Below are 27,910 nucleotides of genomic sequence, written 5' to 3' on the forward strand. Positions count from 1 at the left end.
GTCAAACTAGAGACCATCCACAGTGATCGGTAGATCCACAGACTGACTGTTCCCTGGTTGGAGACAGAGCTCTGCTCGCCCTTGTCTTGGGAGTGCCCAGCAAGTCCCGGAAGTGAAGCTTCTCGAAGCGCCCTTGCCTTGCCCATAGCTAGCATTTTCCACTTTTGACCTTGGGGGCTAGCTACATCATTGCCATCTTTAAGTTTCTACTCAACTGAGCTTGTGAATCACTAAATGTCTTTCCTGGGGCTTTTCCTGGTTGGAATTAAGTCAGTGGATCGAGTAATTATTTTTTGAATGTGGTCTTTGGTTCTATGACAGCCTTTCCCTCCTCTGCCCTTCACCTCAGTGGTCACAGCAGTGATGCTGGAACAGAATTGAACACAGTTTTTTCTGTGGAATAGACTTCTGAGTGTTTCGGTAAGTGTGCTGCTCTAAAACAACCCTCCCTAAAGGACGATAGATGTTCTTTCTGTGCTTTTAACTAGATTGTTCTCTGTCCAGTCCTGGGACATGGCACGGCCTGTGCTCTGGCTATTCACAGTGTAATCCAGCAGTGCATTTCCCTTTATTACTTCCACTTTTCCTGGATGCCTGCTCCATCTATTTTTGTGTTTTTCTGTTTGTTTGGGTTTTGTTTTGTTTTGTTTTGCCTGAGAAAATGAGAAATCCTTGAGAGGAAATGCGAAAGTTTGAATCCAGAACTACTTCCTAATCAGTGCTCAATGCCAGTCGATCAGTGCACCCTGGCAACTGTAGGTGTGCCTTTCCAGGTAGCTCATTGGAAGGGGCACTTCTTTATAGCAGGCCCGTGGACTTGATTGACGTGTGTGTGACACTCTGTGGCACTCACGGGTTTGTGCTAGACTTTATTAGGTTCCATAGTCCTGTAGGCTCTGAACTCTAAAAGAATGTGTGAGTTACAGAAAATATTCCACGATGGTCATAAAAGAACCAAATGCTAAAGATGCAAAGATAGTAAAATAGGTATATGAATCCATTATGTATAGGAAGGTGATTCCAAGAACGAAACTATCACACGGTGGGCAGAGACAACATGGTGCTGGGGAAACACGGACAACATGGTGCTGGGGAAACACAGACAACATGGTGCTGGGGAAACGCGGGCAACATGGTGCTTGGATTTGTGGCATAGGGGATTTATCAGATTTTAGTCCTGCTGTGTAATCTTGGACAACTTGTTTAATTTTCTGAACCTCAGGTTACTTATCTGTAACATGTAAATGACAGTACGCCTCACGTATTTATTTTGAGGATAAAAAGAGTTAATAGATACAAAATCACTGGCATAGTGGCCTGCCAATAGGTAAATAACTAAGTAATAGTGATTCCACCCTCCCTTTCCACTACTTTAGTTTTAGTCAGGCAGCGTCCCCAGTTCTAAAAATCAGAATGTACCAACCATCTGGTCTGAGACCAGCTATTCAACACTAAATTGTGTTTTCTGAAGTCTGGCAAAATAGAATTTTAAAAAATTAGCCTCTGCCTCAACTGTTATCCAAACTGATGCGATAGTACCTCCCATTTTAAGCAAAAGAATTTATGGAGTGAAGGTATCTATGGCTCTGAAATGAGCTCTTCTGTGCAATTACGATCAGAGCTTGTATCTGATCTGTGTGTTTAGGTCCTTTGCCTAGAAGGTAACATTAATCACGTCAGTTGAGTTTGACAAATATTTAAGTGACTTTTACTTTCTGGTATGTATGAGGAGAGAGCATAGAAAGATAACCTAAGACGTACCCTCTGACCCAAGACATAGGGGAGACCAATAGGTAAACAAGAAATGTGTGTAGTAGGCCAGGTGCAGTGGCTCACACCTGTAATCCCAGCACTTTGGGAGGCCAAGGTGGTTGGATCACCTAATGTCAGGAGTTCGAGACCAGCCTGACCAACATGCAGAAACCTTGTCTCTACTAAAAATACAAAATTAGCCAGGCTTGGTGGCACATGCCTATAATCCCAACTACTCAGGAGGCTGAAGCAGGACAATCGCTTGAACCTGGGAGGCGGAGGTTGCGGTGAGCCAAGATCATGCCATTGCACTCCAGCCTAGGCAACAAGAGTGAAACCTCGTCTCAAAAAAAAAAAAAAAAAAAAAGAAAGAAAGAAATGTTTGCAGTAAAAACTTGTCAATGACACTGTAGATGAGAGTGAATAGGATATGAATTAGGTTGTTCTAGATTTAAGGAAGAATATATGAAAAAATATATAAAATAACATGTATATTTATGCATTTAATTTATTCAACAAAAGAATGTGTTAGGCACCTGCTATTTGCCAGGCACTATTTTGGGTGCTTGAAATATGAATTTAATGAGACAAAAATCCCTGCCATCCTGGAGCTTGTTTTCTAGAGGTAGGGGTGAGGATGGGGCAGTGGGGCCACAGACAGTGAGCAATGAACATAGTAGGTAAACACATAGCCTGTTCAGAGATGACATGAAAAAAATTAAGGTGGTCAGAAGGACCTGGAGTGCCAGGGGTGGGGCCAATGTGAACATTGAATAGAGTGGCCAGGATAAACCTCACTGAGAAGGTAACATCTGAGGAGTCTCCAAGAAGGTAAGTTAATTAACCATGCAAAGATTCTCAGACCCTTTACCCAGAGGGAATGGCCAGGGTTTGGGTCCTAAGCAGGTATGCACCCTGGTGGTTAGAGAACAGTGAGGAAGCCAGAGTAAGGAGAAGTTGTCAGAGGTGATGGAGGTTGGGTCTTGTGCCAGAGACCAGCAAGTCATATGGTGTAGGTGGAGTAAGGGGAAAAATTCCAGACGAGGATATCCGAGAGGTAGGCAGGGGCTACATCATGAAAAGATGGTGGTACAGTGCTAAGGCTTGACTTCTCGTGAAAGTATCTCAGAATGGTCATTGGGAGATTTGAACAAGAGTCACAGGGTCTATCGTTAGGGTGGCAGTGAGGAAGATGAAGGAGGCGTAGAAAGGCATCGGACTGCACTAAGAGAGAACCACCAGAGGCTACTCAATGATTCAGATTTCAGCTGATGCAAAAACGAGAGCAATGGGGATGAGTTGGGGGTGACCCAGGGAGTGATCTGAGGAGTGAAATGCATTGGGCATTCTGATTAATGAGATATGGAGGTTGAGGTAGAAGGAGGAGGTGGATGTCTAGAGGAAAAGCCGTACTGAGGCAAGAAATGCAGAAAGAGAAACAGGATTGGTGTGGGAATGATAATGATTTCAGTGTTAGGTATGATGAGTTGGAGATGCTTATGGGACATCAAGGTTTAGCTGTCCAGTGAGCAGTTAGATATAGACTGGATCTCAGGGTAGCTCCTCTGTGTCAAGTTGGGAGACTTGAGTTACCCCCTCCTATCAATTTCCATGTAAGTAGAAAGATTCATTGTAAGAGTATACATTGGGAGAGGATATTTCTGTAAGAGAGAACTCCTTCCTGTTCAAAGCCTTTTGTGTCTAATATGGGTATGAGGGAATGAAGGTTTGGAATTATGAAACCAGTTTTAATCCTAGTTTTATCTCTGACAATAACCTTTTGTGGTCACTTAGTTTGTCAGTGATTCAGGGTTTCCATCTGTAAAGTGAACGGAGTGGGCAGGAGGGGAGTGGGATGAGACAGGGAATTAAAAGATCTGCTTTCCCACCTCTTAGGGTTGTGCAGATGAACAAGGTTGATATTTGACTACCCTTTGAGCCATCTGGAAGAAAGACAAATCAAGGAAGCTTTTTGTGCCTATTTTTACTGTTGGCATCTGGGAGAACGCAAACAACACCTTGATAGACATAAAAAGGACAAACCAGTCTCTTTGTCTACCCTTTTCCATTTTTTTCTTTGACAGCTAGAATTCCTCACTGGAGGAGAAAATTGGTCTTCCTGCATCGGTGGTTAATTTGGCCAATGAGAAATAATGTTTCATTGCTGGGCAAAGTGGCTCATGCCTGTAATCCCAGCACTTTGGGAGGCCGAGGCGGGTGGATCTCCTGAGGTCCAGGAGTTCAAGACCAGACTGGCCAACATAGTGAAACCCCATCTCTACTAAAAAACACAAAAATTAGCTGAGCATGGTGGCACATGCCTGTAATCCCAGCTACTTGGGAGGCTGAGGCACCAGAATCACTTGAACCCAGGAGGCGGAGGTTGCAGTGAGCTGAGATCACGCCACTGCACTCTAGCCTGGGCGATAGAGTGAGACTCGGTCTCAAAAAAAAGAAAAGAAATAATGTTTGTTAATGCCCTGACAGAACCCCTTGGTGTGTGTGCTGAGACGGTGCTGGCTACAGCAAACCTTCAAACCCTCCTTCTGCTCGTCTCACCAGCTTTTTTGGGCTGTGGTCAAGTGATGTGTACAACCTGTCCTCAATTCTCCTGAGAGCAGCCAGGATCATGAAAAAAAAAAAAAAAATCAATCCTGATGTGTTAGATCCCTGCTCTGCAATCCATTCAAACACTTCACACTCTCTTTGCTAAATTCTTAGCAAGACCTACAAGGTCTTTTGTAGTCCTGCTTCTACAGATGTCTGGCCTTTTTTATATTTTTGAGACAGGGTCTCACTTTGTTGCCCAGGCTGAAGGGCAGTGGCGCCACCTTGGCTCACTGCAGCTTCGACATCCCAGGCTCAAACAATCGTTCCCTCTCAGCCTGAGTAGCTGGGACCACACGCGTGCTGCCACCACACACAGCTAATTTTTTATTTTTTTGTAGAGATGGGGTTTTGCCATGTTGTCCAGGCTGGGATGTCTGACCTTATATCACTTTTTTTTTTTTTTTTTTTTTTTTTTGAGACGGAGTCTTGCTCTATCGCCCGAACTGGAGCCAGTGGCTCGATCTCGGTGCCTCCTGGGTTCACACCATTCTCCTGCCTCAGTCTCCAGAGTAGCTGGGACTACAGGCACCCGCCACCACGCCCAGCTAATTCTTTTTGTACTTTTAGTAGAGACGGGGTTTCACCATGTTAGCCAGGATGGTCTTGATCTCCTGACCTCGTGATCCGCCTGCCTCGGCCTCCCAAAGTGCTGGGATTACAGGCGTGAGCCACCGCGCCCGGCCCTTATTTTACTTTTAATGGCAAAAACTACAATTACTTTCGCACCAACCTAATAGTTCATTTTCTGCTGCCTGTATGCATTTCAACTGGCTTCTTTCTGTTCTGAGAAAAACAATATCCTTCTTATCTCAGGGCCTTGCACAAGTTGATCTGGATGTCTGGGGTCTTTTTCTCCATCACTTGCTTTACCTATCTAAAAAGGTAAAAGTCTCCATCTTTTCGATCTCCATTTAGAAGTTAGTTTGTCAGAGAAGGCTTCCCCACTCTTCTCATCTGGATAGTGCCCAGTGTTTTGTGTTCTCATGTTATCCTGTACACTTCCTTTTAGTAGTATTTGTCTGCTTCCCCTCCATTCTGAAAGCTCTATGAGTAGAACAAGCCCATATCTTTTGCATCTTGTTTCCATCTATCCATATCTCTTCAGCTCCCCTCAGTAAACCTGCCCCAAGTCATGTGAACATAATAGCTACTGTTTGTCAAACGTGTATCTAGGTGTCAGGCAGCGCTAAGTATTCTACCCAGAGTTTCTCTCTTTTTTTTTTTTTTTTCCTACCTAAACCCACTTAAGCAACCTGAAGAGATGGTGAATGTGGACAAACAGGAAGCTAGATTCCCTTATTCATTCATTCGGTGAATTTGAATTAAGTACCTATTATGTGCCATGGAGTGTTTTAGATGCTGGAAAGAGTGCACGAAAGCAAGCTGAGAAAAATTCCTGCTCTCTTGAAATTGATATTTTAAGATTTAGCTATAACTAAATAGTTAAAATAGTACAGAAATGTACAGTGTAGAAATATGAGTAGTTAGCCCATCTATTTCTGTATGCAAACTTATTTGGAGAGCTATAATCAAATCAGAAGTTATCTTGTTGAATGCATGGTATAGTAGCAGCTAACATCAATTGAACTCTTGTTATGTGCTATGCTTTAGGTGCACTTAAATTTTTTTTTAATTATCAGAATAACCTGCTAGGCACATACTAAAGTAGATAATAAAGGGAATTATTATCCCCAATTTATAAATGAAGAAACAGAAATTCATAGTAAGAAAGTTGCCCAAGGTCCCAAAGCCAGCATCTACAGTGGGGCTAGTGACTATTATCGGGCCCTGCAGGAGTCAGAGCCTGTGCTCTCTCTCTCTTTTCTTTTCCTGAGACAGGGTCTTGCTGGGTCACCCAGGCTGGAGTGCAGGAGTGCAGTGGCACGACTCACTGTAGCCTAGTCCTGCCAGGTTTAGGTGATCCTCCTGCCTCAGCCTCCCAAATAGCTGGGACCACAGGTCTGCGCCACTATGCCACTATGCCCAGCTTTTATTTTTTATTTTTTGGTAGAGACAGGGTTTCACCATGTTGTCCATGCTGAGCTTGAACTCCTGGGCTCTAATGATCTGTCTCGGCCTCTCAAATGCCTCGGCCTCCCAGAATGCTAGGATTAGGAATGAAACATAACTCAGAGGTTAAGAGCACAGACTGGGCGCAGAGTCTCTGAGTTAGGTTTCATCTCTTTTCTTGGCTAAGCCAACTACCAGTCCTGCTCCCACCCCACACCTGCTTGGTAGGAAAGAATTGTCCTGATCAACAAACACTAATTTGATTTTTTCATAGTTCTTATTAACAAGATTCTTTTCTGTTTGACAGTCTAGATCTGGGCAGGCATTCAATTCACAAAGACTTTCTCTTTATGGAAGAGCCCCAGGATAGTCAGAGATAACAGAGCCTTTCTATTTCGGAGTGACCACAGAATGGCAGTTAAGTATGTTAGGTAATCAGTAGGAATATTGCTTAAGTTGAAATGGTAAAAGTTAGAAGGTCATAGCAACCTAAGTGATTTCAGCTGGGTTAGAGATACAGCTAAAAATAGGATGGGAAGATAGAATTAATTATTGAAAAGGCAGCTTCATTGCTAGGGTGAATGTATAGTAAGAGTTAGCCTCATTCTTCTTTGACAAGGTGACTGAATTTTCAATTTGCACTGAAATTTTCTCCATAAGGATCACAACTTCTTAGGATAAAATGACGTAAGTCGTCTGTTACCAAAAAGGGCATGTTGCAGACATTGGGCATCCGGTTTTCAGCAAGGTGTTTGAAGAGTTCAATTTTGTTTCCTTATGGGCAAGCTGGAGAATGGTGGTCTAGAAGATCATTTTACATGAATTTTTTTTCTGGTTGAGTAACTTCCTCCAAATGATGCTCATTAATGGATTTTGTTACCTCTACCATATGATAGAGTGCTCAGTGCTTGACTTTGCACTGCAATCAACAATTTAGATGAAGGAATGAATGGATGTTGATCCAATCTGTGGTTGGAACAAATTATAGTTCAATTGCTATTAAGTTGAATCAAAATGTTGAAATCCAGGTTGGGATAATTATAATAGGATAGAGTTTAATGGAAAAAAAGTGGATAGCAACATAAATGTAAAAGACGACCTCTACAGGTGTAATATTGGAGAGATATGTCTGTTTAGCAAAGCAAGACAAAAAGACTGAGATTTTTTTCTCCCATACTGAAAGCTCATTAAGAAGCTGAGTGTGTGAAGTTAAGACAGGAAATCAATCAACTCAGGCTAAATTAACAGAAACATTGCTCACAACAAAGTGTGCTAGAAGCTCATAACAAAAGGTGCTAGAAACGTATTATACTTTCCTTGGTGACAACATTCCTACAATATTGTGTTCTGAGAATCATGCAACTCTCTAAGACTATCTGCAGTACATTAGGGGCGAGTGTCCAGGAGATCAAGGTAGGTTCCAATTAAGTCATATGGAGAGCAGTGGCAGGAATTTGGGCCATTTAATTGGATTAAAGACCAGGCAGGTATTTGTTCAAATATTTGGGATCTGTCTGGAGTGAAATCAATTAAATATAATCTGTGTGGTAACCAAAGGCCAGGGAAGAGCTTTCTGGCAATTGGGACCGTCCAAATATAAATGGGCTGACCTGGGAGAGTGCGACTGCCCAACCTCTGACAACATGTCCAGGATTTTTTAGAGACTTCATTTATCAGAACCAGAGTTGAATTACATGATTTTTAGGTTAAACTTGTTATATACACTTTCTTTATTTTTTGGTTCCAAATCAATACCTGTCCAGAACGATTTAAAATAACAACCTCGAGCCCTTCTATCTGGCATCTTTGTGGACCGGTACATCTTCATTTTATGAACGGAGAGGCCAAAACCTGGCATATATCATAAGTTACAACAAATAGTCAAATGTAGGCAGATGCCAAGAATTCCACCCATTCACTTTTTAAATGAATGAGATTGTTACACTGTTATCAATTTAGCCTGGCAGGTGCCTTCTTACCTGTACTTCCTGTTTGATGCTATTTGCAAGTCCTTTATTATGAAAGTTAAATTATAAGAACCCCCAGAGAGCAACTAAGGAAAGTCATTTTAAGTCTTTTATTTTTGGTCTTTGGGAGGTTGCATATGTAGTTTTCAGACAAAGAAATGTGTTAACTTTTATCCAGCACAGGTTGGGGTTTATGAAGGCAGGGTTCATATCGATAATTGAACTAGTGGTTCTTTAAGCCGGTCAATGAATGCTTATTTAGGAACTTCATATATTAGGTATTAGGCAGGCCATATAGAAATTTTTTAAAGAGTTCTTGCCTTCAGGTAGTTGGCGGGGGTGAGGGGGTTAAGTATGTATAATATACAGTGTTTTAAGTACAAAGAAGGAAACAAAATGCTATAGGAGTACAGGAAGAGGGGAAAATTCCAACTAGAGCAAAAGGGAGGAGTAGATGAAAGGAAGAAGGTAAAAGTTAGAGCTACAAAAGTGATTCTCCATCTGACTGCCTATTAGAATCTCTTGAGACCTTTCTAAGAATATCAATACCCAGCCTTCACCTTCTAGGGAGCCTCAGTCAGTCTATCCTCATGCCAGTACATTGCCTTAATAATACACCTTTTTAATGTTTTGATACCTGACAATGTTTTAGTACTTTTTTTTTCCTTCTTCAAGATTTTCTTAGCTATTCTTGTCCCTTACATTTCCATGTAAATTTTAGAATCAGGTTATCAGTTTCCACAAATAAGCCTCCTGAGATTTGTTTGGTTTTGCATTAAATGTTTGGATAATTTAAAAACTGACATCTTCATAATATTGAGACATAAACCTTGAACATGACGGATCCCTCTATAGTTTTTCAGATTTTTCTTAGTGATGCTTTGTAGTTTTCGGCATGAAAGTCTTGCACATCTTTACTGTGATTTATTCCTATTTTGTGCTTTTCATAGTGACCAAATGGAACCACTTTTAAACTTCATTTTCTATTTTTTGTTGCTAGTATATAAACAATTCATTTTCATCTTGGGCCTATGCTAAATGTATTTATTCATTTTTAAAATAGTTTAGCTGCATAATCTTTTGGATTTTCTAAATATCCTAACATGACATCTACAAACAGACTGTTTTATTTCTTCCTTTCTAATTCTTATACCTTTAAATGTCTGTATCTTGCCTGATTACACAGATTAGATATCCTATACAAGGTTGAAAAACATGATTATAGTCAACGTTCTATTTTATTCCCCAACTCTGGAGGACAGCTTTAACATTTCACCACTAAGAGTGATGGTAGTTGTGAGTTTTTGGCTATACTTACTATTAGATTAAGTTAGTTTATTTTTATTAGCTTACTGTCTGTATGGCTAACACTATTTAGTTACATGGTAAAAACTTGAGGATTCAACAAAGGACCAATGTATATATGACCTCTTGACTTACAATAAAAGCGTTGCTTCAGTGCAGTGGGAAAAAATGGTCTTTTAAATAAACGGTGATTAATCAATAGCATGTCTCTATCAGTATATATCTGTATCTATTTCTATCTATCTCTATATATGAATCAACCCTTATCTTATGTTATGCACATAAAAATATTTCAGGGAGGGCTGGGCGCAGTGGCTCACACCTGTAATCCCAGCACTTTGGGAGGTTGAGGTGGGCGGATCAGGAGGTCAGAAGTTCGAGACCAGCCTGGCCAACATGGTGAAACCCCATCTCTACTAAAAATACAAAAAGTAGCTGGGTGGCATGTGCCTGCAATACTAGCTACTCAGGAGGCTGAGGAAGGAGACTTGCTTGAATCTGGAAGGAGGAGATTGCAGTGAGCCGAGATCATACCACTGCACTCTAGTCTGGGTAACAGAGAGAGAATCTATCTGATATATATATATACATCAGATAGATTCGGTGTGTGTATATATATATATATATCGAATTTATACCGAAATGTAGAATTCAGAATTATATACCGAAATGTAAAATACTAAACAATAATATTTCCAAAGACAACTTGGAAGACTACATGAAGGCTAGAATTTCCTAAACAGAACACAAAATCCATGAATCATAAAGAATAGCTTTTCATTAAGACACTCCACTAAACAGAAAAAAAGACAAGTCACCAACTGGAATAAGATATTGCAATGCATATATCCAATGAGGTACATATATATATAGAAAAAAATCCCTAAAAATCTGTGTGAAAAAGCCAGACAGCCCATGTTTAAAAAATAGGCAAAAGACTCAAGTAGGTGCTTCACAAATAAGATATCCAAAATGGCTAACAAACATATCACTTTACAATCACAGAATAAAAAAGAAAAAGAAACTGACAATACCAAGTGTTGGTGAGGATGTAGAGCACCTGGATTCTTGACAGTGTCTGTACCCTGAGCATGGCCCTTCAGGCCTTTCCATTTCAGTGCATGCCGGCCTAGATGTCACTGCATCTCTCTACTTAAGGACTTTCCCTGGCCTTAAGAATAGTTCTGTCTGTAAGAGCAGCAGGCCAGAGGTATCAAGGGAGGTGGGTTATTTGTACACCACTCCAGTCAATCTTTGGTCAGGAACCTGATCAAACAATTGACTCCCTTATGTGTGTTCTATATACCATTTCCAGAGATCTTCAGTAGGATTGAGTTCTAATTGCCTGCAGTGGTACTTGCTTGATAATGCACCCTTTATTGACTTCGATCTCTCCTCCGTTTCACTTCCTCACTCCCTGTCAAAATTTTTTTGGGCTATATACCAAATAAACTATGTGCATTCAAATTCTTACTTTAGGTTGTATATATGGCAAAACCCAAACTAAGACATATGCTATAATCTAATAAAATGCTTACTTACAATGAAAAGGGCATGGGAGATAGCTCTCAATTTTGGAGGGATAACAACTGTCAGTATTGCTTGGGAGAGATTGCTTTAATGATGTGGTATATTATGATATACCTTGCCATGATGATCAGTGTAAAAAGTGCATTGTCACCAACACAGATGGAAATCCTATGATATGATCAGAAACTGTGCTAGAAGTTTTCCATAGTTTATCTCACTCAGTTATCATTATTATATTGGTGAAGCAGTTGAAAGTCATAGAAGCAAAACAGCTATTCAAGATCCCCTTACAATGTCAGGATGAATTGGGGTGTATTAAGCCTGAATAACTCTAAGGGCTGATGGTCAGCTATTATGTTGGCCAGGTTGTGAAGGATCCAGATGAGTATCGAGGGGCTAAAGCGCTCTATCTTCTACTCTATCTTCTACTCAATCAAATGAAGTCATAAAACAGAGGAGTGCCATGACCAGGTATTGTGAAACCTCCCTCTGGCTTCAGGACAGAAGATGGGGAAGGGGAAGGGGAAAGACAGGAGGGAGGGCAGCCCTGTAGGAAGCCATTGCAATAACCCAGGGATAAGATGTGAAGACTGAACCAGTCAGGAGCTGGCTATAGAAATGGCAAAGAGGTGGTGGATTTCAGAGATATTGGCTGAGGGGCGCGGGTGACAAATTTTAGTGACCAATGACTGGGGAGGGAAGTGGGTGACAAGTCTTAGTGACCAATGGGGGTTGAAGAAGAGGAAAGACAGTTTCCTGTTTGATGCTGGGTGAGGACAAGTATTTTTATTGAGGTTGCCTCCACAATTCACTGTTCTTGTAACAGGGGTCCCCCTGGTGGTAAAGGAAAACCAGGAACAGGATTCCTCATCCTGGGTACCTGTTACTGTAGGAAACAGCTGTGCAACTGAACATAGCCCCGGCATCATAGAATAAGGATGCTCTTCTCCTTTTGTGGTGGCAAAGAGCCACATCTAAAAATAACTAAAAGTGGAGTGAGAGTTGCCAAAACCAGGAAGCAAGGCCCGAAAACAACTTTCATCCACTCAAGCAAGGTGGCTTCTGGGCACCTTCTCTCTCCAAGATATCTCCATGTAGCTGGGAGGGAGGGGTTGGCTGGTATCAGCAACACTGAATCCAAGGCATTGGGGAACGCTCCTAGGAAATATTGATCTTATTCCTTAAGAGCATGGCAGAGGAAATAGTAGACACTTTAAAACCAGATTCACCTGTGTTTGAATCCACATATCTGCTAGTATCAGTTTCTTCCTGTGTAAATTATACAGAATAGTACCTAAGTGGTTATGAGGTTTGAGATAATGTGTGTAAGAATCAGCTCGATGCCTAAATTGGAGATAATAATGATGATGATGATGATGATGATGATGATGATGATGACTTTAGGAAGTTAGGAGATGGCTCACACAGCCCTTTAGGCAATTAGTAGAGGGCTCTCATTGACTCATGAATATGCTTATAAAAAGTGGACGTTCCAGGCCGGGCGCGGTGGCTCATGCCTGTAATTCCAACACTTTGGGTGGCTAAGGTGGGTGGATCTCCTGAGGTCAGGAGTTCGAGACCAGCCTGGTCAACATGGTGAAACCCTGTCTCTACTAAAAATACCAAATTAGCCGGGCATAGTGGTGCTTGCCTGTAGTCCCAGCTACTTGGGAGTCTGAGGCAGGAGAATTACCTGAACCTGGGAGGGGAGATTGCAGTGAACCGAGACCACACCATTGCACCCCAGCCTGGGCGACAAGAATGAAACTCGTCTTAAAAAACAAACAAACAAACAAAAACATCCAAAACTGCCAGAAGCTGCCAGAGCCAAGTACTGCTTCCAAATGGACAAGGTAGCACCCCAGAGAGATTCCTCTTTGTGCTTTTTCTCTTTATGCCTTAGGCATAGCCCTTGGAAAAAACAAGAGGAATTTTCTAAAACAGGTGTGTCTGAATAGGCCTGAGTCATCCACCGAGATGTGATATTTCAGAAACTTTCCATTTTGAGCCTTTGCATGTTCCTGATTAAGTATAAATACCTTGCTTGCTGCAAAAATACACATGGAGTGTAACCTTTTGCTAAGTCATGCAAGACCAACAGCTACAAAAAGCTGAGAAGACAGCCACAGCACAATTGAATCTAGTGGTTTCCTTTCACAAATTCCTTAGGATCCTGGAAAGGTTTAGTATTAAAGCTCATAAGAGTTTCCCCTTGAAACCACTGCAGCCTGTTTTTTTTCTCCCGAGGAGCTCTGTGTATGAGCTGGTCTTATCCATCTGTAAGCTTTTGTAAGCTCCCTAATAAAAACAATTGCATTTTCTTGGCTTAATTGCATATTATTGAGTGGTTGGTGTGTCATGCTATAAATGTACAGTAATGAGAAATGTTCTGTTCATTAGAGACCACCAACATACTAAGGAAATGGCAAATCAGCTATTTTATTGATGTGCGCAGAAAGTAACTCCTTAGATGTCAGAATATAATCATTGAAAAAACCTTACTTTATTGCACCACACACAGGCTGTATCATGTTGAATAGCAAAAGAGTTTGATAAGACAAATCATTTATTATACATTTCATAAAGAAAACGGTGAAGTTTTCCTATTGCAGTAATATTCCCCCAGCCTCATTTTTATCAGATACCATCTTCTGAGCTCCTTTCATTCTAGATTGTTTTGCAGAAGGATATAACAACTGAATTTTTTTTTTTTTTTTTGAGATGGAGTTTCGCTTTTGTCGCCCAGGCTGGAGTGCAGTGCAATAGTGTGATCTTGGCTCACTGCAACTTCTGCCTCCCAGGATCAGGCAATTCTTCTGCCTCAGCCTCCTGAGTAGCAGGAACTACAGGCATACACCAACATGCCCGGCTAATTTTGTATTTTTTAGTCCAGATGGGGTTTCACTATGTTGGCCAGGCTTGAACTCCTGACCTCAGGTGATCTGCCCACCTCACCTCCCAAAGTGCTGAGATTGACAGGCGTGAGCTACTGCGCCCGGCTCAACTAATGTTTTGTAATTTTGCTAGACACAGCCACAACGTGCCAGGTGTTTCGGTAGGGGTGGGATGCAGAATAAACTTATACAAACAAGTCCACCTTTGGGTGAGTATCGTTTAGGAGCTCATCTCTAAGAGGTGGCAACCAGGATGCTTATTAAGTAAGGGAACAAGTAACATAACCAGTCCTCCCTCTCCCCACACTGACTCTCCACTACTTCTTTCCTTTAGCTTTCTATAATCTAGGGGGACAATGACCTTGCCTCAGCCACAGGATGGCCAAGTTCATGAATAAAGTAGGGGATATTCCATTTTCCTTATAGCCTGAGGCAAGGCTGGCCTCAGAGTGTGAAAAAGCAAACAGAAGGCACCTTCTCCCTGGCTGAGAAGGCCCCAGCAGGTCCATGGATTTGAGGGGGCAGAATGGAGCTTGTGGAGTAATTGCTAATTGACAGCCAAGTTCTATCCCCAAAAGCAAAGAAGTTGAAAAGCAATTTTGTATAGTATTTTAAAAAGTTGTCAAAAGAAAACAATAAAAATATTTTCAAACAATAACTTAATTGCTCTTTATTTTATTTATTTTATTAGCTCAATAAAATCTGACTTACAAAGTCAATAACTCAATATGTTATTGAGTTTTTCCTACCATTCACTGTTAACTTTATAATTTTTGAAACTTTTAAATTCCCCAAATAAATTCTTCTTTGCTACATTTGGGCAGGATTTTGGTGAAAATGTAAATGGGTCACTTTGCATATAAGGATTGCAGCCATGATATCTACATAGATGTATAAATATTTGTGTAAACATCATTGTCTTAACCCATACAGGTCCCAAGCAAGTGAGCCTGAGATACACAGTAAATGAATGGATGCTATAATCTGTTTGTATGTGTGTTGTGAATGGGTGTTGTTAAAAATTATGCATGTGTGGTTTTGCTTATTGGATGTGTGGTTCCTCCTTTTGGGAGTGTTCTGAGTTAAACCTAGACCCATCCCTTGTTCTGGCTCAAAGCCATTTTTCCATCATAACTGATTGTGATGGCTGTACATATAACAAGAGAAGCTGAAAGTTTGCCCCTTTCTATACACTCGCTTTTTCCCTTCACCTTTGCTGGTGATCTGATGTGTGAGCCAAATGTGTGTATGTATGACTAGGTAAAACTTTAAATCAAAACTCCTTCCTTCCTTCCTTCCTTCCTTCCTTCCTTCCTTCCTTCCTTCCTTCCTTCCTTCCTTCCTTCCTTCCTTCCCCCCCCCCCCCTCCCTCCCTTCCTTCCCTCTTTCTTTTTCTTTCTCTCTCTCTTTCTTTCTTCCTTCCTTCCTTCCTTCCTTTCTTCCTTCCTTCCTTCCTTCCTTCCTTCTTTCTTCTCTTTCTTTCTTTTTCTTGACAGAGTCTTGCTCTGTCACCCACGCTGGAATGTGGTGGCACAATCTTGGCTCACTGCAATCTCCCCCTCCCATGCTCAAGTGATTTTCCTTCCTCAGCCTCCCGAGTAGCTGGGATTACAGGCACCCGCCACTATGCCTGACTTTTTTTTTTTTTGTATTTTTAGTAGAGATGGGGTTTCACCATGTTGGTCAGGCTGGTCTCGAACTCCAGCCTCAGGTGGTCTGCCCACCTCCACCTCCCAGAGTGCTAGGATTACAGGTGTGAGTGACTGTGCCGGGCCTAAAACAGTGTGTTTTCAAAGAAAACTTTGAGTAAGAATAACTTAAAACAGAGCAATTTGAGAATGACCACAGTGGACTGACTCTTACCTTCCGGTATCCCCAGAGCTGGTTCCCCTTCATACCATGACAGTCATAGAGTGTCACGGGGCTGTTGTGTGAGATCGCATCAAAGCAGAATTTCCGGGTATGCAGTGGCTCACCAGGTCGAATATCTTCTCTCCATCCAAAGGTAAAAAGCTAGCAAAGCAACAGTAGCAGAAAAGCTGCAGTGAGTTTGATTTGGAGAGAAGATGCAAGGGCACGGGGAGGTATGTCTTCTAGCAATGTAGAACTCCTGCTTTGTGATCTGCTAAAAAGAGCTAAGTCTCAGCCTAATAGAGGTGTTGGAAAAGGTACGTGTCATAAAGTGCTGTAGCAGTAACAGCTGCACTTTGGTCCAGGCTGCCAAAAAACACAAATGAAGAGTTTCCAATCAGGTACCTGAGAAAATACTGAGGGTGGTGGAAAAAGAGATGCAGGGAGGCGCATGGAAGAAGGAGATTAAAGGAGAAGGAGTAAGAGGACAGAGGGAGGAAAGAGGGGAGAGGGAGAAAAGAGAGAGGGGAGAAGGAGGAGGGGGGTGGAGAGAGAGAAATAAAGTCTTTTTTTGTTTGTTTGTTTATTTATTTTGAGTATTGGAGTCTCACCCTGTCTCCCAAGCTGGAGTGCAGTGGCGCGATCTTGGCTCACTGACGCCTTCACCTCGCCTCCCAGGTTTAATTAAGCGATTCTCCTGCCTCAGCCTCCCAAGTAGCTTGGATTACAGGCACCCACCACCATGCCTGGCTAATTTTTGTATTTTTAGTAGAAACAGGGTTTCACCATGTTGACCAGACTAGTCTCAAACTCTCGACCTCAGGTGATCTGCCTGCCTCAGCCTCCCAAAATGTTGGGATTACAGGTGTGAGCCACTGTGCCTGGCCAGAAAGTCTTTAATAACACCCTACAGTCTTTATTTAGCTAAAATGTTACTGGAACAAATCCTACACAGTTTGCCCAAATTTGCAGATTAGCTAAAGAGACAAGGAGTAGAGATGAGCTGAATTGATGCTAGCACCTTGAACAACCTAACGTAAAGGAAAGCTAAGCTTGATGAAGTGAAGAATGGGCCAATTAATTTCCCTAGGGTTGGTAAGAGTAATTCTGCAGAGCAACGTAGAAAGTTTTAGACTGTAACTCACCGTAAGAAATACAGTTCACACACACACGCGCACACACACACACACACAGATGTCCCCTGATTCCAATATAAACAAAAGTTTCATGAAATGATATTTATCTTTACGGAGTTTAATGACTCTGATATTCCATCCAACATGTTCATATCCTAGTCCAGCCTCTCCAATCCTATCCGTCCCATTCTATTATATTAAAAATGTGGTTTATGATGCACTAAGTTGGCTTTACAATGTATTAACAAGCAAACGAGCATCACACCTGTAGGGGAAGAGCATTTGCTTGAGTTATTTGAACTGGACAACAAATAAGGGTATTTGAAAGGTACAGTAGGAGAAATCCTTAAGTGAGTGTGAAAATGGACTATATGAGCCCTGTGATTGCTCCCAATTCTAAAATCCCAGGAAGGTTATGTAATTCTTACAATAGGACTTACGGCAGGCTGGCTGTGTGAAGCCAAACTGTGAATTGCAAAATAGAAAATAGCTGTCAGGGAAACCCTATGGATATAAAAGAAAGCACAATGCTCAGCTGTATGCAGATAATACACTACGCACTGACCAGGCCCTCAGTATATTTCAGCTGTTAGGTTCCACCTAGGAAAGGAAATGTAGAGAACCTGGCAAAATTCCAGGGATGGCTAACAAAAATAGTTAAGTGGTGAGGAATCTGAAGACAAATGGAAAAAACTGAGTTAAGTGGTCTCAAGAAATGATCTAAACAAGCATGTGAACAGCGACCTTCTCGACCATGGCCACTGCGTACTCTGTTACCCTGGAAGACAGGATAAAAGAGAAGATTTCATATAGAAGAACAAGGGGTTTTTAGAATAGGCATTTGAAATAAATTCATGAAGAGGAATTGTGTAGTCTTTTTTCCTAGAGTTTTTAAAGTATGATTGTGGACTGAGACATTTTAGATTCTTTTAAATCCTGCACAGAAGAATGACTTCTCAAGGAAGTGTCTATTCAGATTTTGATCACTCTCTTCTATTCAGAACTCACTGCTCTCCTGGATTTTGAAGCCCTATGCACCTCTGTTATCTTATAACCATCTCGCCACCCTCTCTTTCATGCATCTCTTCACTGCAGGTGTTGCTCAGGGTTCTCTCTTGGACCCTGTCCTTGCACCTCCCCTGGTTGGTCTTTTATACTCTCAGTTCAACTCTCACCGGTATGCCGGTCACTCATCATCCATCTTATGTCCAGTTACTTGCAGGACTTACCAGCTGCATGTCCCATGGACATCTCAGATCCAGCGTATTCTAAATGCAATTGATTTTCTTCTCTTCTGCCCTGTTCCTGCTCCTTTATTTTGGTTTAGTTCGTGGTCATGTCGTGCACCTTATCAACCTTGGAGTCTTTAACTCCTTTGTCTCCCTTACCATCTTCATCTAATCAATGACCAAGTCTTACCACTTTCGTCTTATAAACATTTCTGGAATTTGTTCATTCCCTTCTATGCCCACAACCATTGCTCTCAATAGCTCTTGCAATGATCTCCAAACTGGCTTCCTTCCCACCTGCCTTTTTTGGTTACCACACATCTGCCTTCCTCAGCCTCCAGGGAAGTCTGTTGGAAAGGCCTATGTGACCTTGTTTCCTCTCAATTTAAACTCTCACAGCCTTTTCACATAACCCCTAGAGAATAAAGTTCAAACTCTTAACATCTTAGGAACTCTCCACAATCTGGCCTTTGCTGTTCTTTCCACCTACATTCCTTTCCTTCAAGTTTATGTTCCAGCAATGCTAAAACGTTTGTAGTTCCTCACACAAACCAGGCTGTGTATTTCCTTCTGTGCTGTGTTCATGTAAATCCCTCTGGTTGGAAAGAGGACATTCACTAGCCAGGTATGTCTACGTAATGATCATCTGTCATTTAAGATTCAGTTCAGGTGTCCACTCATCCAAGAAGCCATCCTCTTTGAACTACTTACTCCTTCCCATCCCTTACCTATTTCATTATGATTGTCCATTTATGTTTCTCTATCCCTCCCTAGACAGTGAGATCCTTGGTTGCAGGGCTTGGAGCATTTTTACCTTTGTGTTTACAGCACCTAGAACAATTTATGACACGCAATAGATCCTCAACAAAATTTCTATTGAATAAATAAAACCCACAATGATCTGTTATCATATGTTGAGATAACTATCAATATAAATGAATGTCTTTTTAGTCTCTCAAATGAGTTTGTGCTGTTTAATTACAACAGCAACAGTGATAATGCTTATATTTTGAATTTTCATCTTTGATGACTCTGGATTCAGTTACCTATTATTGGAATAGAAATTAATAGAAATTTCCTGGCCAACAAACTTGCCATTGGCTTTGATTAAATCTTTATTTTATTTAAATAGCACATTTCCCTTGTACTATAGGCAGTCCAACCAATGCAGAAACAAGTGGTCTTGATTGGTTTATTTCCCTCTCTGTCTCCATCTCTCTGTCTTTGGTTTTTATACATTCAGAAGGCCAGAGCTGAAAGGGAATGTAATCACTACCTAGTACAGTCCCTCATGAGTCAGTTGGGGAAAACCAGGCCTGCAGAGAATGAGTGTCTTGCTTCTGTCACACCTTAAGAGTCCCCCCTTCTTTGGTAGATGACCTTTTCATACTTTTTACTAAATGCATCAGTTAAGTCCAAAAGAATACCTGTGTTATAGCAAACACAGGTAAATCTGTCTGTTGGACAACTTTATTCACCTATTGTCACAATTATATCTGAGGGCATCCTTAGGTGACTTCTGTTTCTTGTTTCTGGGTACTGTAGTGCCATGATCATGCGTAGATTTGTAGCCTGATGGTTAGCCTGTCATTTTCACAATGTCTTATGTATTATTATTATTAGCTGTTGATTACTTTCCTGCATCCAAGGTGGTACATCTTCAGATTGTATCAATTACTTTATTCTTCTGCACCTACAATTAGCTAATTTTTTTTCTCTCTTAGGTCTTTGAAATACTTCTTATTGCCATTGATCTTATCTCAGTGGCCATGTCAAACCAATCAGGCATTGAGCCTTTTCATTGGCACATTTTCCTGTCTGCAGTCTTGTCAAAGCAGAAACAAATAGACATTATGAAATTATATTCATTGAATCATATTCATTGTTTGTTTTAATTAATGTTATTGTGACATTTATAGTTTGTCTTCACCCTTGGCCTGCTCTTATTGACAAAAGAATTTAGATTTTGTTCAGGTTTCCTGTACAATAACCCTTGATTTCTTTTCAACCTTAAATTCCTCAGTGTTAAAGTAAGTTGATCTTAATTTCTCCACTTTCTTCTTTTGAATGATCCTTTAAAACATAGATTTACAATGTATATTCGTCCATTCTCACGCTGCTAATAAACAGATACCCAAGCCTGGGTAATTTATAAAAAAAAGAGGTTTAATTGACTCACAATTCAGCATTACTGGGGAGGCTTCAGGAACCTTACAATCATGGTAGAAGATAAAGCAAACACATCCTCCTTCACGTGGTGGCAGCAAGGAGCAGTGCCAAGTAAAAGGGGGAAAAGCCCCTTATAAAGCCATCAGCTCTCATGAGAACTCACTCACTATCATGAGAACAACATGAGGGTAACCACCCCCATGATCTAATTACCTCCCACTGGGTCCCTCCCACAACATGTGGGGATTGTGGGAACTACAATTCAAGATGAGATTTGGGTGGGGATACAGCCAAACCGTATCATTCTGCCCCAGCCCCTCCCAAATCTCATGTCCTCACATTTCAAAACACAATCATGCCCTTCCATTAGTCCCCCAAAGTCTTAACTCATTCCAACATTAACTCAGAAGTCTAAGTCCAAAGTCTCATCTGAGACAAGGCAAGTACCTTCCACCTATGAGCCTGCAAAATCAAATGCAAGTTGGTTACTTCCTAGATATAATGTGGGTACAGGCATTGGGTAAATACAGCCATTCCATATGGGAGAAATTGGCCAAAACAAAGGGACTAAAGGCCCTCCCTGTGCAAGTCCAAAATCCAGTGGGGCAGTCGTTAAACCTTAAAGTTCCAAAATGATCTCCTTTGACTCCATGCCTCATATCCAGGTTACGCTGATGCAAGAGGTGGGCTTCCATGGCCTTGGACAGCTCTGCCCCTGTGGCTTTACAGGTTACAGCCCCCTCCCAGCTGCTTTCACAGGCTGACATTGAGTGTCTGTGGCTTTTCCAGGTGCATGGTTCATGCTGTCAGTGCGTCTACCATACTGGGGTCTGGAGGATGGTGGCCCTCTTCTCACAGATCCAATAGGTAGTGTCTCAGTGGGGACTCTGTGTAGGGGCTCCAACTCCACATTTCCCTTCTGCACTGCCCTAGCAGAGGTTCTCCATGAGGATCCCACTACTACAGCACACCTCTGCCTGGACAGCCAGGTGTTTCTATACATCCTCTGAAATCTAGGTGGAGGTTCCCCAACTTTAATTATTTTTATTTTATTTTATTTATTTATTTATTTTTGAGATGGAGTCTCATTCTGTTGCCCCGGCTGGAGTGCAGTGGCGTGATCTTGGCTCACTGCAAGCTCTGCCTCCCAGGTTCACACCATTCTCCTGCCTCAGCCTCCCAAGTAGCTGGGACTACAGGTGCCCACCACCATGCCCGGCTAATTTTTTTGTGTTTTTAGTAGAGATGGGGTTTCACCATGTTAGCCAGGATGGTGTCGATCTCCTGACCTTGTGATCTGCCAGCATCAGCCTCCCAAAGTGCTGGGATTACAGGTGTGAGCCACTGCGCCCAGCCTAATTTTTGACTTCTGTGCACCCACAGGCCCAACACCACATGGGAGCTGCCAAGGCTTGGGGCTTGCACCCTCTGAATCAATGGCCTGAGCTGTACCTTGGCCTCTTTTAGCCACGCTGGAGCTGAAGCAACTGTGACACAGGGCACCATGTCCTGAGGCCACACAGAGCAGGGGAAACCTGGGCCTCACCCAAGAAACCATTTTTTACTCCTAGACCTCTGGGTCTGTGATGGGAGGGGCTGCTGTGAAGGTCTCTGATTTGCTCTGGGGACATTTTCCCTATTGTCTTTGTAATTAACATTTGGCTCCTCATTAACTACGCAAATTTCTGCAGCAGGCTGGAATTTCTCTCCAGAATTTTTTTTTTTTCCTATCTCATCGTTAGGCTGCAAATTTTCCAAACTTTTATGCTCTGCTTCCTCCGGAATGTTTTGCCACTTAGAGATTTCTTCTGCCACATACCCTAAATCATCACTCTCAAGTTCAAAGTCCCACAGATCTCTAGGGCAGGGGCGAAATGCCACCAGTGTCTTTGCGTAACAAGAGTGACTTTTACCCCAGTTCCCAACAAGTTCATCATCTCCATCTGAGACCACCTCAGCCTGGACTTCATTGTCCTTATCATTATCAGCATTTTGGTCAAAGTAATTCAACAAGTCTCCAGGAAGTTCCAAACTTTCCTGCATTTTCCTGTCTTCTGAGCCCTTCAAATCTCTAGCAAGTTCCAAACTTTCTCACACTTTCCTTTCTTCTTCTGAGCTCTCCAAACTGTTCCAACCTCTGTCTGTTGCCCAGTTCCAAAGTTGCTGCCACATTTTCAGGTATCCTTATAGAAGCACCCTACTCTACCAGTTATCAATTTACTGTATTAGTCTGTTCTCATGCTGCTGATAAAGACATACCTGAGAATGGGTAAATTATAAAGGAGAGATGTTTAATTGATTCACAGTTCAGCTGGCTGGTGAGGCCTCAGGAAACTGACAATCATGGCAGAAGGGGAAGCAAACACATCCATCTTCACATGGCGGCAGCAAGCAGCAGTGTCAAACAAAAGGGGGAAAAGTGTCTGGTAGAACCATCAGATCTTATGAGAACTCAGTCACTATCAGGGGAACAGCATGAGGGTAACTGATCCCATGATCAAATTACCTCCCACCGGGTCCCTCCCATGACACATGGGGATTATGAGGACTACAATTCAAGATGAGATTTGGGGACACAGCCAAACCATATCACAATGTTAACTCTTATTTCTTTGCTTTAATATTAATGTGGTATATGTCATGTTGCCTGGGTCTGTTTGTGTTGTATGAATAAGGTCACTGGATTTGGTACTGCAAATACACTTATTATCTCTTGCTCTTGCTACCTGACTTGAGAAAACAGAAAATATTTTTCTCTGTCTGGCTTGTGATGTTTTATTTCGTTGTTATGAGGTTTGAAAAAACCTGAGATACAGCATGTTCCTCCTTGCAGTTTGCACCCATCAGTACGCTCTGTCTTGATAATGAGACTCTTTTTTCCCAAGGAGGGAAAAAAGAAAGGAAAATAATCTGTCTCCCGGATGCACACATTATCTTGCTTCTGTCTTTGTGAACCTTCCCCTAGGCCCTGGAAAGGCAGCCTGTGTTTGCTTCCTCAGGAGGATGAAAGCTTGGCTGCAACACTTGCTCCCCAGCACGACATCAGAGCCTGCTGCTGGGCCTGCAGAGTGAGAACAGCCAAACTAGGCCAAGGGGGTTCCTCCTCCTCGCCACTCCTCTCCCTTGGACTCACTGGGAGCTGGGGAGTATTCTTTCCAGACCTTACAGTCTTATTAGGATCTGTTTTTGTTTTTCTTTCTTGATCCCTAAAGGAAGCATAATGCCACCATGATATCAAACAGCTATGCAGATTGCCCTGGCAAAATGAATCATACATTTGCTTCCTTCACAGAAACCACATTAGTCACCGCCAGTGTTCTGCAGCAGAAGGCATTTTCTTATACAGGCCCTTCAATGGACTCCTTTTCATTTCCCACGTAGCAATTTAGTTTATTCTTTTTTTTATTTTTGCCACTTTTTTTTTTTTTTTTGGGAAAAAGGGGATTATTTCAACTCTAATAAGTCTCCTTTTGTGTTCTTTGAATGCTTTTGAATTAAAAAGAAAACCCACAATTGTCATGTTCTGATATGCCTTCCTCATGCAGGAATTTTACTCTAAATGTAGAAGAGTGATTCCTAATTCTTATAAGTCACTGAGTGAATATTGAATAAAGCTTACAGTTAATTACTGGCGAATGAAACAGCTTGTAGTGTTTTAACCTCCAAGTCAATATATGGCAATATTTCAAATATGATGCATTTTCCACCACTTAGCAACCTGATTTAATCCTACTGTAGCTTCATTTTTAGGATCTCTAGAGACAGGAAATCTTTTTAAAGAGCTGTATTAACTGGTCTTTCTGTGCTGCCCATGTAGTTTCTGCTTGTCTAGTGCTGCTCTCTGGTGACCATTTCTTGAATTACAGGCCATAGATTTTTGCTGTTTAGCCTGGGGGCGGGAGGTGGGGAGTTGGGGGACATAGGGGGTCCGGGGAATGAACCAGCAATTTTTAAAGTGTATGCAATATCGTTGTCTTTGTTTATATCCATGTTCAGCTGTCAAATAAAATCTGCAGGCCAGAGCAGATTTCATTCCAGAGCATTACTGGAGAGAAATACTAAGCCCATTTCAGGCATTTAGGCCTGCTTTATATCCACCAGCTGGCCACGTGTGTTTCTTGGTTGGGCTGAAGAGAGATGGTAGAGAGGAATTTGGCCCAAGAAATGAAGCTTTTCCTATGGCTTGCTCCTTTTTCTTTTTTAAAAAGTCCTTTTCCACTGTAGATGCCAGCCTCACTGATAGCTTCTAAAGCCTTCTCTCTTGCTCCCAGCTGAAGTCAAAATTGCTTGTTGGAGTTAACAGTCCAACACTATTCCTCAGGTCCCCAGTAACATCCCCATGGTGCTTATAGAAACAGACAGAAGAAAGAGGAGGAAAATAACTTTTCACTGGTATTTGATTCCTATCAATAAATTCTGGAGCCACAGAACCTTCTATAAACCCATCTGGGCATATATATTTATATATATAAAATATATATAAATATATATAAATATATATATAATATATAAAAATATATAATATATATAAATATATATAATATATAAATATATAATATATAAAAATATATAATATATATAATATATAATATATATAATATATATATATATAAAATCAGCCACCACGTCTGGCTAATTTTTGTATTTTTAGTAGAGACAAGGTTTCAACATGTTAGCCAGGCTGGTCTCGAACTCCTGACCTCAAGTGAGCCACCCGCCTCGGCTTCCCAAAATGCTGGGATTATAGGCGCGAGTCACCATGCCCAGCCATGCAGGGTACATTTCAGTGAATAATAACTAGTATTTGCTGACTATGCTGGGAACAGATAAATGAAGCCAAAGTCCCAGCTGCCTTGGACCTGAGAGAGGTTTCTAACCTGGTATCAGCATAAAGGGATGTGTGGGTGTTTGAGAGAAGGAAGGCAGGAGGGAGAGGCTATTACTCTGCACCTGCTGCAAGTGCAAGATGCTGCTCCAAGATTTATTCTTCTGACCACTCTGTCCGAGATGGAAGAACTATGGCATAGAAAGATTTCACAATTTCACAAGGCCACATGGTTTAAACTAAAATCCAGGTTGGCCTGGCTACAAGGCCCACAGTTCTTCTAGAATACCACGAGGCTGTGGGGAGAGGGTTCAAAGATCGGATCAGTGGTTAGAGGAGAGGCACTGTTGATGGACTGAAAGACTCTGGACTGCACTGTGGACTTTGTCTGTGGCTGTTTTCCTTGCATCATGATGCTCTGCATTGTAATGCGTGGTAGAGGTGGGGCAGGGAGGGGCAGTGAGGTGGGGCGAGGGAGGTGAATCTCAGAACATCTGGATAACTCTTTAACGTCCTGTGCTGGGCATGGTGGATCTTTTCTTGTTTAATGTACAAGATGGACACCAGAGGAATCTAGCTATAGGAGGCACTAACGCCTTACTGGGAACTGCTTGCTTACTTTTTTTGCTTTTTATAAGAAGTGAGTGTGATGAATACATAAATATCTGCTATGATATTTTCTATAGCTTTCTATTGAAATATTTCTTAATTTGAAATTAAAACAGTGAAAAGGGTTAAGTCAGCTTAGTGGTATGCACCTATGGTCCCAGTTACTCAGGCTGCTGAGGCAAGAGGATCACTTGAGCCCAGGCGTTTGAGGCTGCAGTGAACTTTGATCACATCACTGCATTCCAGCCTGGGTGACCGAGCAAGACCCCGTCTCTAAAATACAAAAAAACGAAAACACTAAAAGAGAGCAAAGACAATTTTGCCCACTATCTTTTCTCTTTCACAGGTGACCCAGTATCAGGGAAGCTGCTTGCAAGGACTTTCAAATTTCTAAGCAGGTTAGAAATCACACCTCACTTAAACTGAGTTGCAATGAAATGTTTTTTGATTAAAAGCAATTCAGTCTTACATAGAACAGAACAGAGAACCCGGAAACAAATCCACACACCTACAGTGAACTCATTTCGACACAGGTACCAAGAACGTACACTGGGGAAAAGACAGTCTCTTTAAGAAATGGTGCTGGGAAAACTGGATGTCCATGTGCAGAAGAAGGAAACTAGACCCCTATATCTTGTCATGTACAAAAATCAAATTAAAATGGATTAAAGACTTAAATATAAGACCTCAAACTATACAAATACTACAAGAAAACATTCAGGAAACTCTCCAGGACATTCATCTGGGCAAAATTTCTTGAGTAATACCCCACAAGCACAGGCAACCAAAGCAAAAATAGACAAATTGGATTACATCAAACTAAAAAGCTTCTACACAGCAAAGGAAACAATCAACAAAGTGAAGAGACAACCCACAGAATGGGAGAAAATATTTACAAACTACCCATCTGACAAGGGATTAATAACTGTAATATATAAGGATCTCAAACAACTCTATGTAAAAAACTTAATAATTTGATTTAAAAATGGGTAAAAGATTTTAATAGATATTTCTCAGAGGAAGACATACAAATGGCAAACTGGCATATGAAAAGGTACTCAACATCATCGATCATCACAGAAATGCAAATCAAAATTACAATGAGATATCATCTTACCCCAGTTGAAATGACTTATATCCAAACCATAGGCAATGACAAATGCTGTTGAGGATACGAAGAAATGGGAAACCTGATACATTGTTGGCAGGAATATAAGGACAGCTACTATAGAGAACAGTTTGGAGGTTCCTCAAAAAGTAAAAATTGGCTGGGCATGGTGGCTCACGCCTGTAATCCCAGCACTTTGGGAGGCTGAGGTGGGCAGATCACGAGGTCAGGAGATCGAGACCATCCTGCCCAACATGGTGAAATCCTGTCTCTACTGAAAAAAAAAAAAAAAAAAATTAGCTGGGCATGGTGGCACATGCCTGTAATCCCAGCTACTCGGGAGGCTGAGGCAGGAGAATTGTTTGAACCAGGGAGTCGGAGGTTGCAGTGAGCCAAGATTGTACCACTGTACTCCAGCCTGGCAACAGAGCAAGACTCCGTCCAAAAAAAACCAAGAAAAAAAAAAAAAACCAAAAAAACAAAACACACCCACTAAAAAGTGAGCTACCATATGATCCAGCAATACCACTGCTGGGTATATACCCAAAAGAAAGGAAATCAGTATATCGAGGAGACACCTGCACTTCCATGTTTGATGCAGCACTGTTCGCAATGGCCAAAATTTGGAAGCAACCTAAGTGTCCATCAACAGATGAATGAATAAAGAAAATGTGGTACCTATACATAATGGAGTACTATTCAGCCATAAAGAAGAATAAGATCCTGTCATTTGCAACAACATGGCTGGAACTGGAGGTCATTATGTTGAGTGAAATAAGCCAGGTATGGAAAGACAAACATTGCATATTTTCACTTATTTGTGGGATCTAAAAATCAATACAATGGAACCCATGGAGATGATAGTAGAAGGATGGTTACCAGAGGCTGGCAAGAGTAGTGGGAGGGTATGGGGTG

At 41.6% G+C, this 27,910-nt stretch overlaps 1 protein-coding gene across 2 annotated transcripts in view; it reads right to left on the reverse strand.

The window, feature by feature from the left end:
* The window catches only part of GALNTL6 (polypeptide N-acetylgalactosaminyltransferase-like 6), a 1,310,737-nt gene that overhangs the window by 4,462 nt on the left and 1,278,365 nt on the right, over positions 1–27,910 (reverse strand). For both annotated transcript variants that reach the window (XM_011986093.1, XM_011986094.1), the window contains one exon: positions 15,932–16,081. In XM_011986093.1, the coding sequence (XP_011841483.1) occupies positions 15,932–16,081 (150 nt within the window). The remainder of the gene's footprint in view (positions 1–15,931; positions 16,082–27,910) is intronic.

The sequence above is a fragment of the Mandrillus leucophaeus genome, unplaced genomic scaffold (genome assembly GCF_000951045.1).
Source record: "Mandrillus leucophaeus isolate KB7577 unplaced genomic scaffold, Mleu.le_1.0 Scaffold292, whole genome shotgun sequence".
Taxonomy (NCBI): domain Eukaryota; kingdom Metazoa; phylum Chordata; class Mammalia; order Primates; family Cercopithecidae; genus Mandrillus; species Mandrillus leucophaeus.